The 13,097-nt window shown below is 38.7% G+C and overlaps 1 protein-coding gene across 3 annotated transcripts in view; it reads right to left on the bottom strand.

The window, feature by feature from the left end:
* SNX24 (sorting nexin 24) overlaps positions 1–13,097 on the bottom strand; it is an 87,696-nt gene that overhangs the window by 36,853 nt on the left and 37,746 nt on the right. For all 3 annotated transcript variants that reach the window (XR_005255156.1, XM_038123414.1, XM_038123415.1), the window contains exon 2: positions 5,821–5,904. Coding sequence is in view for 2 of the 3 variants with exons in the window: in XM_038123414.1 (XP_037979342.1) it covers positions 5,821–5,904 (84 nt within the window). In the remaining variant the exon portion in view is untranslated. The remainder of the gene's footprint in view (positions 1–5,820; positions 5,905–13,097) is intronic.

The raw sequence follows: 13,097 nt of genomic DNA, 5'->3' as shown, positions 1-13,097 counted from the left end.
TAACTGAAATACACTCCATTGCATTTTAATAGAAGGTGGCATTCTTTCTGTTGGATATTGCCTCTGAGTAAATCTGAAGCAAAGAATGCAAGGAAAGAAACTCAAAATTGACTTTGACATGCATACCCATGGGAAACTGAGAATTTACATTTCATCTTTGAGCTTGCTGGGATGTCACTACAGGAAAAAGCAGTGGCAACGTATCAACGTCTCTGCAATCACAAGTATCGAAGCTGCAGCCAGGAAACCTCAATTGCTCTGGAAACATTTTGCAACTTCCTTATTTCTTAACAGTGTTAAATTGCAATTAAACGTGAAGTGAGAAAAACAACTCGAAAATAAAACTCTAAACCCCGCTGCGTTTACTAACTGATTTTAAAAACAGAATACAACCCCCCGTTTTCCCCTCTAAATTGATTGGGGATGTTGAAGAAACTATAGTCACCGTTGTTACGAACTCTGACAGCACCTGCAAGTGAGCAACAAATGAGGAGAAAGCTCCAGATGAGTGCAGACAAATCTGAAACTATACAAGCATCCACCAAGACTGAGCTGCTTACAAGATAAATACTCTGTGGCTGGTAACTCAGCTGATGATTAACAATCCTCTTGTGCTCTGTGGCCCTGTTACATATAAAACATCCAAACCCCAACTATTTAATGTGCTGGCATATATACTGGTTGTAAGTATAAAGCTAACATTATACAGATATACAAAAGATATATTAAAAGCCCATTTTTTTATGCTTACAATTATCCAGTCATATATATTGCTATAAGTAATTATAAAAATGTCAAGGAATATTAAGCAAAACTACGTATGCATTAGCTGTATTGCTTAAGACTTGTCCCAACACAAAACAAAATATATTTATCTGAGGACTATTAGTGCCCACAGTACCTTCCTGTCTATAACAATGAATTAATGCCTATTGACACACTGTAGTCTCTATTTCCTGAAAGACTTAAAGATGGCGAACATGATCAAGTAAAGAGTTATTTGTCCAATTGTGAAAAAACAATATGAACTATACACAAGTTATTCTAAAATTATAGACAACTTGCAAAACAAGATGTTTTACACTTCAGATTTTTGCAAATTTCACTGCAGTAGTTTTAACATTGTGACCTTCTAGCATTATTGTATTTAAAAAGAACTACCAATATTTATTAACATATAGGGAAAGAAGTATAAAAAAGTATTTGGGAATAAATATTAACAAATGGTTGTATTTTAAACTATGTTATACACCCAGAAATAATTTAATTCTTGCTAAAAAATTTCCACATGAGAATAATAAAACTTTTGTTCAGACATATATAATACTGGAATCGGAAGGGTGCATTGCCTGACAGGCAAGGTTTGTTGTTCATAATCAGGGCAAAACATAATGGTCTATGCAAACTATTTCATAGAAGCCAACATCTGTGGGTCGTTTCTGTGAAAAGAATAATTTATACTCCTGGTGTAACATGGAAGTCTTGAAAGTATTTTAAACCTTTTCCATTACAGCCAGATTACACAGGAAGTGGGGCTTTACAATTTTACATAACTGGAATCTATGAAAGATTTAACCCATGACAGAAATCCAGACACGTTGTTCAAAACAGCTTTGTTTAAAAAATATAATTAATCAAAACATTGATTGGCATTCTGATGAATGAATAATGTCTTCTGTGAGCAACAGTCCTCCTTCCTCCCCACAATGCCAGTGGGGCACACTGTTCTCCAGCGAAAGGCACAATCTCCTCATCAGCCTCGACGTCTATTTTCTGCTACATGTGTTCTCTACAGAAGCTTTGTTTCTCCTATCTACGGATATCTCCAGCACTAAAGACACCTTGAGTATGCACCAAGTCTAAAGAGACCTTTCCAACTGCCATGTACTCACAGGAATTCAGAATGAAACATACATTTTAAATTAAAGGGGAAGAGAGGAAGATAAATACCATATTGGCATGCTGATAGCAAACTGATAGCAAACTGATGCAAATACTTTCTCTAGGATTTCTGTAACATCGAAAGCACTAAGGTTCAGAGTATGAGCTATTCAACAACACTAACCAAAATTTCACAACTTCAAAAAGTAAGACTTATTGAAAAGGTATATTGTTGCCAAAATATGCTATATGTTTTGCATCTGCGCAGAGAACAAATAAGGAAAAGTCTCTACTCATTTGCAGAGTATTATAAACAGCAAGTGAATAAGAAAGCAAAACAAATTGAAGTGTGGTGCTAAGTGCCTGGTTAATATATGTTTTTCAGATTTGTTCATTTTGCTGGTATTTCTGAAAGGGGGCATAATTTATAGTTTTTCTGGTGTTGTAAGATATCTCTGCAAAAGGAGTTATTGCAGTGAAAATAGTGCACAAGAAGACAAATCTGAAAGTGAGACTGCAGTCATCCACAACTTTTACACGGAGCAACTGTGCAGCTTCCGAAATTACAGTGAATTTAGACCTGCTGTCCCATCTCTCTGGACATCTGGGAGAATGCCACTTGTGACGTGGACTCTACACCAGCTCTGCTACCTGTCCATCCTGCAATGGGCTGAGGACAAGCTCACGTACCCCCTCTGCAAGAGGAGGATACGGTCAGTCTTGCAATCATTTCAGCTGGACGATGACTGCTTGGAGCATGTCACCACACCCCCTATGACATGAGTCATCCACCAGGTGGGTGTGGCTCTGGGACATCCAGTTGCCCAGGACCTCCATCATCTTGGAGCACCACAAAGGTGCACTTCAAGAAGGAGTGCTCAGATGTCCTGTGGGTGGCACCCAACCTCTGTGTGCTCATTGAACTGCTTTCAGAACCATGCTACGCTCCTCCAGACATTGCAACCATAGATCCACCAGGGGATGGAAATATTTGGCAACAGTGTTGGATGAGCCATGGTGGAAGACACCATCACAACCATCCCAACCAAACACAGGATGAATGAAGAGCTGCTGGGCTGGATGCTGGGGGTGTCCCTCCAAATCTGCATAGTGACATTCATGCAGCAGCGTGTGTGTATTGTTGTGCAGTGCAGCAGCAGAAAGGCCACCTCCTCCACTGCTGCTGGTGGGGATCCTGGCAGCCACCCCTTGGCTCCCACTGCCATTCTACAGAGCAAGAAGAGCCCCAGGTTGAGTCAGGGAAGGCTGTGCCTAGGGCTGCCACATCCAAATGGAACAGTAAATGCTACCCTGAAAGGTCACAGCAACTCCTAAAAAGAAGGGAAAGAGACACCCAAGGCCTCTCCAGCAAACAAGAGCCCAGCACCACATCAGTGCTGTTGGAAGGTGCCTTGGAACACGGCTAAAAGCAGGACTGGGCATCAACTGTGGCATGTGCCAGCCCTCAAAAGCTCCCAGCCCCAATTTTGGAAATAAAATAAATGCACAAATCTATAGGAAAAGTCTCAGTGTTATTAACAGTATAGATTCTGTCCTCATTCTTATTTGCTTTTTTGCTAGGTAGGATGGAATGTTAATCCATCCTGATGGCTCCTTCTACTTGTCTCAGGTCTGTATCATTGTCCCTCTACATGCAAGCACTGCCCAGCTGATCCTGGGATAGCTGTTCTCAGATGGGGGTCTCCAGAGCCAGCCCATGACCCACAGCTCATCACCCCAGGCCTGTTTCTTCTCCCTATCTTCTGCTCCCTGTCCCTGGGCTCTACTCTCCTACCAGCCTGCACTGCCTGGCACAGCCTTCCTGCGGCAGTGCCTGAACCTCTCCTCTTGCCTGGAGTCACAATTTGGTGCTGCTCTTTACATCATGCCAGAGTCATACCCTGCCACAGGAGGAGCCCAAGAAGGGGAAGTACAAGTCCTGCTCCTGTGAAGGGACAGCTGCACATGTGGCAGCTGCTCAGATGGTGAGCAGCCTGGGAAAGGCTTCTGCCCACAACCACAGGCTTCTCCCTTTTCCATATCCAGCCTTGGTGTTGGCTTTCTTCTCCTCTGCTTGCAAAGGACGTACCTGTAGGTGCTCAGCAGATAGATGCCAAGTGGCTGAGGACACTGAGTTTGATTAGTTTGGAGAAAAGTACGATGAGGGGTGATGGCATTACTTCCTGAGGAGGGGAAGTGGAGCCGGAAGTGCTGAGCATTTCTCCCTGGGATCAGTAACAGGACATATGGGAATGGCTCATAGCTGTGCCAGGTTACATTTAGAGTGAACATCAGGAAACATTTATTTACCAGTGGGTGATCAAACAGAAACAGGCTTCCTCAAGAGGTGGTGGATGTCCCAAGCCTGTCATGGACATTTGAACAATGCCCTTAATATAATGCTGTAATTTCTGGTCATCCCTGCATTGCTTAGGCAGTTTGACTATTATAAACTACATCTTTTCCAACTGAAAATATTCCATTATATTTCTAATTCTAATTCTGTACTACACAGCATTATACAGTACTATACTATTCTAACAGTAGGAGATTGCCTGCTTGGATAGGGCACATTTTAAGGATAAAAATCCTGATTTTTCCCTCTTAATGTATCCTAACCTATTTCACTGTATAAACTTTATTCATCTGCTTTACCTTCAACTGCAGAATTATTTTCATTTGTAAAACAAAGCACTCATATATCACAAGGCTTAGTGGAGGGTCAGTGAGTTATTTTACGGTTTCTGACACTGTTGCTTATTTGGTTTAATATTTAATATGAACACAAGAATGACAATATCTGAGACATATCTGTAGTAAAACAATAAACAAGGAAATGAGAATTAATAAATGGCAGATGATACCACTACTGAGGCAAGAAACACTAGCACATCTTCATTATGGTGCAGTTAAGCAATTGGAACTTGTCTTTAGATTTTCATGGGTCAATATGATGCCTTTTGCTCAGACAAGTTTGCTTAAACCTAATTCCCTTACAAGCCTGGCAAAATCAACCTCAGGTAAACACTTCTTTCCTGAGCTAATTCAGGACCACCAGCAAACACACTGGCGGAAAGGGACTCCTTTGACGTTGCACTGACAGGAGCTGTAAATACCCATGCTGGTCTCCGTTGTCTGCAGACGAAGGTTTTCCAAAATGAAAGCAAGCAGCATCAAAATAACTGATTGTGCCCACACTCCACTGCCATCAGACCTACAAACCAAGAGACATTTAGCTGACCAAGATCCTAGGACTGAAGTTCTTCAGTATAGTCCCACTGCTGCAATGCTCCTCCAGAATTCTCCTTCACAACAGCTGGCCTCCATAAAGTAGAGAAAAAACTGCACAGCAGTCTTTCAGTTCAGCTTGGAGAGAAAAATTCATACTTTAACAACGGTCAAAGCAATTTAAGGAAGTATTAGTGGATAACCAGCCTTGAAATTACTGAGCTCCCTTCTATTTGTTACTAAGATAATTCAGTAGACAAGCTTAGCAGATATTTTATATTATATTAATTGAGATGCTTGACTCAGTCATTTTCATATCTGGTTTTCGCATGTACAAAAGTTGTTTCCTCATCTCAATAAAATGTATAGAACTGACAAATGATTTTCCTAATTAGGAAAAAAACACTCTATTTGTCATTGGTATGGGACTTATTTTGTGACTTTACAAGAAGACAAAAGCATACTACAGACAGCATTTTAGCCATACAGCATGTAAACAATAATCAAAAAGAAAAGGAGACTTAGTAACATGTGAGAAATCATCACTCCCTTCTATAAAACAAAGAAATTGACTTAGTTAGGAATTAATTTCCAGAGGCATGAATCACAGGATGTATTTAAGATAAACCATGTATAGTAACAATTACAAGAGAGAGGAAAACAACACTGAGGCAAAACAAAGCAACATATTATAAAGAAAAATATCAGTACCTTTTTATGAAGTGCATGGAATTCACTATACCTCTTCTCCACAAAATGTTTCCTTCCACTCACCAGCACTTCTATTTTAAAGACCTGAAAATTATAAACAATAAAAAAAAAAAGAAGGTAAGGTTACTTGCACAATACAATTCAGTGACATGGCTGTAACTGCACATTTTACCATAGTCATTCTTCTAAGTAGTACCAAAAAACCCAATGTGCCTAATGAGTTGCAGGAGTACAACAGTGATAAATAGTAAATATGGCTGAATCTTCTGTTAACCTGTTCTTTCAAAAAGCATAGAAAAAAACAGCTTAAGCAGGGACTATATGCTTTACATTAAAAACTAAGCATTAAAATATCTCCTTTCAGAAAGATGCAATATACTTTGAACTAATCAAAATAAAAAAGAATGGTAGGGACAGAAAAAAAAAACCAAACAGGGAGAAAAGAAATAGAGTTTAATTCTTTTCCCCTTCTTACAATGCAGCATACTAATACATTCACACGTCCAATAAGAACTGGGCAATATACGCATTATGTTATGCATGGAAATAGAGAAATAAATGCAAGCACTATATTCTAGGCTAATTTCGTCCTAACCTACAAATTCATCTCTAGTCTCAATTGAACTTGTGCTATGTACGCTCTATGAAAAAAACAAAACAAAATGCACACATGGCAAATGCTTGTTTTCTTTGTATGATACATGTGACAGCTTTTGTTGCTGCCTCTGGAAGGTTGAAAGGCCAGGAGAAGCAACTCTCTGGATCCACTAATTAGTAGTCACTAACATGACATTTTCTTGATTCTCAGGTCAGCAGGTCAGTTTTGAGGGCAAGTGACGAGAAATATTTCGAGGTACTCAAGAAACTATGGTCTATTAAATGAAGACAAAATCAGCAGAGAAGTAATACAGAAAAGGTGCCTGTTCTATCTAGGAGTTCTTTGTTTTCTGTTTTGCCCAGAAAATGCTGGAAATAATTATTTTCAGGACAATGAGAAACACTGTTCAGCACAGATGATCATATCAAGACCCAAAACTTAGTCAAATAAAATGTTCTGTGAAATAAATTTGAAAACAGTCTGAATGCAGAAAAAACGGTTTTCTGTCACAACATGCCCAGTTAGCATTGATAAGAGCAAACACTGACATACCACACTGGATAAACACTTTCTATTGTCCACTAGAACCTGCCTTTCAAACAGGTCAAAATGCTATGGTTTTCACTGGCTAGCCAAAAAACATTAAAAACAGACAGCATTTTATTTAATCCAGACTTTTACCTTTGTTTGAATGCAATATGGATAGGACCATAGTCATTTCCCACCAATATTTACATTGCCAAAATTTGGTTTTGTTGCTGTAATAACCTGTGCTACATTCTACGTCTTTGAATAGGACTATGTCTGTGTCCTAACTGTACAAGCAGATGATCTTATTTGGGTGCATTGATTTCCCCACCCCCCACCCCCCTTCTATTTGGACTACTTTGGAAGAACAGCCAGTGGCTATTAAAAAATTTTCCTCCACACATGAAAAAACTCCGAGGCATCCTGACAACTAGGTTCAGAGTTTTAAAGAGAATCATATGCAAAGGAAAATCCAATGTAGACATTTTTCTTTAGTTAAGTCTTAACATACTAATAAAATGAGAGGAAAATATTAATTACATTTAATATTCTACACACTACATGAAAGAAATAGTTCTGCAAGGAACAATTTGTTTTGGATTGCACAAGAACAAAGGCGTTTTAAGGATAATTTGTTAGAAAGAATGGATAACAAAATACGAAAGCAGTTAAATGAAAAGTAATCATGGGTCTCTAGCTAATGTGTTGAAACAGCTTTGTATTTACTTGATATTAAATCTCCAGGAACTACAAGGAACTTATAACACTTACACCTCAGTCAGCTAAGAGCCTCTCACCACTTTAAGTAAGCCAACAGGTAATTCTGTGGGCTTCAGGATTTGCCAAGCAATTTAGAGAAGTCTAAGGTGCTCCCGCCTCAGCTGTAACCACTCCCTTGGCAAGTAGGTGAAAGAAAGACGTTGAAAGAAAGAAGCATAGCTTTGCATGCAAAGTAATGATATCTCAAAATACAGACACTGCCACCCTTACACCCTCAACTCCTTGCACCAGTGTAAAGACTTTAACTTGCCCCTCACTATCCAGAGGCCTCAGATCCAGCTTTAAAAGACACCTAAAATTTACAAAACCAAAAACAACTCTGCTATTCTTGAAGTTGAATATCACCATTTGAAAACAAAACTGTGCAAATGATGTTTCTAATCTACTCACTGTAGTACCTAGACTTTGGAAACATAAAGAAATTTGTGATAAATAAGTGGACAATCCAGAAATGGTTTTTGCTTAATTTAAATCTAAATATTAAACTGATTTACAAAGTAACTTGTAAAGCAGAAATGCAAGAAATATCACAATTATGTTTATGAACTTGTATGATTACATGACTTAACTCAGACTGCATAAATTCCAGGTTTGCCTTGTCACTATTTACCAGATAACAATTCACAAGAGCAAATTAAAAAACATAAATTAGTTTCTCTGCCACTGTTTCATAAAATCACAGGGCCTTGTGTGACAGACAAGAAATATATTTAGTTGAGAGAGAGATGGGATCTCTTAATGGATACAAAATAGCTATAAGCAAATCTCGCACAAATTTAACCGTGCAATTGCAGGCCCTGGCACAAAAACAATATAAGGAAACTGGTGAACATAGATGGGAGTGCCAAAATAAAGACGGAAGAACTATGGGGGGAAAACTGCAACAGTGCTAGGAAATTACTTTTCTAGTAAAAATGTTCATGTTCCTTGAACAGATAACTCTGAAAAGATATATGACTTTTTATAAGTGACAGATAGTTAAATGAAAAATGCAAGAATTAATCTCTGAATTAAACAAGCAAAATACTTTTCCCATAGTCATTGGAATACCAGAAATTATACTGCACTGAACGATTTGCAGTTCACCCTGACTAGGACACAAGGGACCATAGATTTTAAGACACCAATTAGAAAACTCCAAGACTACTTTGACACTAGAAACAACTCACTGTTCTTAGCTGCAGCCACAATAGCTATCAGTGATGTCTGCACATAGCTAGAAGATCATTATCCATTAAAAGCATTCTTCCAACAGACTTTAATACACATTAACAATGTAGAGGGCAAAAATCTCTGAACTGGATATCAGTATGAATAATGCTGATTTCTTAAACTAGCAGAATTGCAGCTCTGCCACTGTAATTCATAATCATCAAATTTGTGATGAAAATTTCAAAAGAAGAATTCCTAAGGTCTTTGTTAATAAAATAGTAAAACTTTCAGGTCTGCGTATAAAACAAATTTACATATATTTTTTTCCCTCTTCACTTTGTTCCAATTATGTGGATTATATTCAGATCCTGGAAACCATTTTCTTTTCTTATTGTTAGCAACTATGCCTGATTTGGCTACTTTCCTGAATTTATCTGTTTCTGATCATTACCAAACCTCTAAATGAATGGTCCTTTTCCGATACCTTCAAAAAGAACATATACATTTCTCTTCTTGTTGCAGAAACTTGACAGTCTTACATAGCAACTAAATGGGATGGGGGCAAAAATTGGTACGGTATCACTGTGAATTTTGAAGACAGAAAGCACAAATGGAAGAAAACAGGAACTAATAAGACGTACAAAAACTGCCCATGGTGCCCACAAGTGTATATCATGTATTGTAGGTAATACTGACACTGCCCCCATTCAGTTCTTACCTATGTCACACACATACATGGATACAAAAGGACATATCTTATCTGATAATCTGATGCAAAAATATGCAGCTCCAGTAACTTAATCTCAAAAAATCATACAATGATCAATTTAACAAAAAAATGCAGACAAGAATGATAAACATGACCATGTGTAGGGATGAAAACTAACAAATGTAGTAACATCTCAGTTTGGTTTTCTATTACACAAGAAACACACAGATGACTGTCACATTCACTCACAGAAATTATGCTGGCTATATAGTTTTACTATTATGGTAAGTTGATCCTAACACATTGTGCATACTTATACATGAAAAAGTGAATTGAAATACTTTTGAAAAATTACAGTTGAAAAAGAATTTGGGGCAGTGTCATTTAGAATAAGGAGATATATAAAACAGAAGCAGAAAAAGATACATTTACAAAAACCAGATACATTTGTCTAACATTCACCAGGAAAGAAGACTCCACAAAATTCTAGTGTCATGTTTTTATCTCTCAAGACCAAGCTTTCTGACCCTAATTGTATTTAATATATTATTTACAGAAATAAATACATCCCTTCAGATGCTTCAGTATACTTGACAGACTTGTGTCTGAGGAACAGCTAATGCATTCCAAGTGTCAAGAAAACTCAACCTTAAACCTTTGCCATGGCCATATGGAAGGAATTCCAGAGCAAATGAAATGACAGCTACGGTCCATGAAACACTAATAGGATTTCCACGTGTTTAGTGTTTCATTATTGCTCAGACAATGACACATTTTCTGTCTTGGTTGTGTGATGACTACGACTAGAATACCATAGAAAATAGTAGAGATCAAAAGATAACTTTAAGCCTATTTCCATCCTACTGTTTCAGGGGAAAACGATATTCTACATGATCAGTAAGAGCAGCTGGGTGGTGGTGGTAACCAGAGCTGCATGTAGCTGCAACAGCAGTTCCGTGTCTTGGGAGTGTCAGTGCCTCATGGCAATGCTCCATATTCTGAATGCCCTCCACAGCAGAGGCGGAGACAAGGACAGTATTCAGAGCCAACTCAAACTTCAGAGTAGCCTTGATAAAATTGAATCTCACTATTCCTCAAATGAAAACACATTAACTTATTCTGACTTCATCTTTTGGAAAGCAGGGCAGCAAAACTCAGTTCTGCAGCGGGCACAGGGCAGCTCAAGGGCATGGAGGCTGACAAGGGCCACAGAGACAGGCAAAGGAAACCTCCCTTTGGCTCTCAAAACATATTCCCCCTAGTTCTAGTTCTCCTTTGTCTAGAACCCAGTGTTTACTTTGGTTATCGCCACTATTTCAAGTTACTGAGACTTAAGACCTTCTGTTCCTTGGGTGGGTTGGTTTTGGACACATCTGTTGACTCCTCTCTTTAGAAATTGCTCTTCTACACAAGCAGCCCTTACATGAGCTCTTGAAGTTTGTCCAAAAGGAAAGGGCCCCCTTTCTGCTGCAGAACTGGGAAACTAGTTGGGGCACAGTAAAGAAGGAAGCAGTATAGCCCCGATTAGACCAGTTTGCTCCATGTGGTTTTGCTTTGGGCCCCAAAGAAGAGATAAGAGCGTCTTCCAGAGGCAGTAAAGGAAGAGAAGTGAATGCCTAAGGAATCAAGAGTGTTGGGAGGGAGAAGGAACTAGCTAAGAGTCATCCACCCTTCCTGGTATCATCCTCACACATGCTGAACATTCTCCTGATGGCTATGAGAGCAGGCAGAATGCCAGAGCTGCAGGGGGGCAACTCAGCTGGCACAGACATTTGGGCACCGGTTCTCACAGCTTCTTCCACCTCGCTGCTCGCTTGGGGCAGGTGCTCCTTGTGCCTGCACCTCACCCTCCAGCAGTACAGCTCCGCTCAACACACATTTCACTTCTATTGAGGGGCCTGAAAGAGACTCAGACCCACTGCAACATCAGTTACAAGATTTGCTTATTTCACCTTAAGTCAGCTCAAAAGTTGGGTTAAACTCAAGAGTCCCTTCCCTCACCCCAAGCATGGTCACATCTATTATATGAAATCAGACTGTTACACTTAGTCCCAAGTACAATACACAATATTAAGTTACAGCACAATGAAAAAAGTACAGTTTTATTGACTATGGAAATGAAAGTTTGATATTATCCAATTATGACATTGCTTTGTCCAGAGTTCGTGAGGAAGAAAAAGCATGACAGAGAAGTGAAATGTTCACTGTAGGATTTCCAGAGAGTATTCCCAACAGCTCCAGCCTGTGTGAAGCAGTTACATGATCCATTCCGGCCTGGGGAAACAGCCTTACTGTTTTTAACATACAAAAATAGATTTTCTACTGTGGCATAAGAGAACAAGTCAGTAGTTTCACTGACTCCTTCTGTTAATTCTCATGTTACTGCAATCTAATTTGGGCTTTCATTGCTAAAAAGAATAACTAAATAAAAAGATGTGTATGTAAGAAAAATCACTTGTTCTTGTGAATGTGATTCCTAATTCAAATGCCTCCTTACCAATTTATACAACCTTCAGACATTTGTTTACTTAAAAAGTTTTCCCTTCCCTAACAGTTACCCATTTTACTGGTACCAGTATCTACCTAAATCAGATTACAGTCTCTTCAAGAACCTTCCAGCATGCAGTTGGTATTTTCCACCAACAACACAAAATAGTTAAGGATTATTTCCTTACACTTCCCCTACATTCTTTTGCAGAATGAGGCTCCTCCAGTTGTAAAATGGCAGTGTTAGTAGGAGTAATGTACAAAGGGCATGAACAGGATTCAGGGATATTCTTCCTGAAGATGGCCTTTTAGAGGTGTCTGTCATATTTTTTAGGGTTTGGAGGAAGAGATAGAAAAACAATTTATACGGCAACCCATTCAGGCAGTTTGGTAATTCTTATAACATGGGAAGCTCAAGGGAGGCTTCTACAGAGCTGTCACTGTTGAATGAAAGAGTATCTGACATGTAAGAGTAAGTAGTTTTCTGATTTTTTCAACTCTCTTTAAACCAATCTTTTCCAAACACATGGTCCATAAAATCCCATAGGACCCTCTCTGTCATTTCCTGAAAAATAACTTACTTGGCTTTCTAAACTAAAAAACCTACCCCTTGCCAATGATACACTGGCTATGGAAATCTCATTTGTAACCAAACCAAGATGCTACAAGATATGATTTGTTTTTGGCATTTTTCTTTATTGGCCACGCAGAGGACAACTGTTACACAATGACAGATATCCTTTCAAAAATCGCCTTGTCACCGTGGTTACCTATTTGGCTAACTTCCTTACAGACACACTTAACGGAAAATGTGCTGATCATTTACTGAAAGAGGAAAAAGTTTAAAACCCATGTTAATCCCATAGTTATGCAGGTAAAAAATAAAATTAGCATAATCTGCTCTATTTTCTCATCTGGATAATCTCAATGCCTCTTATCACAGATGTTCTATTACTAGAAAAACTATGAGCCTCTTTATGGAAAATATTAGCTTTCCAATTGGAACAGTAAATTGAGATAAAA

This window comes from Motacilla alba, chromosome Z, assembly GCF_015832195.1.
Source record: "Motacilla alba alba isolate MOTALB_02 chromosome Z, Motacilla_alba_V1.0_pri, whole genome shotgun sequence".
Taxonomy (NCBI): Eukaryota; Metazoa; Chordata; class Aves; order Passeriformes; family Motacillidae; genus Motacilla; species Motacilla alba.
Note: the sequence above shows the minus strand (reverse complement) of the source record. Positions and strands in the feature narration are given on the sequence as shown.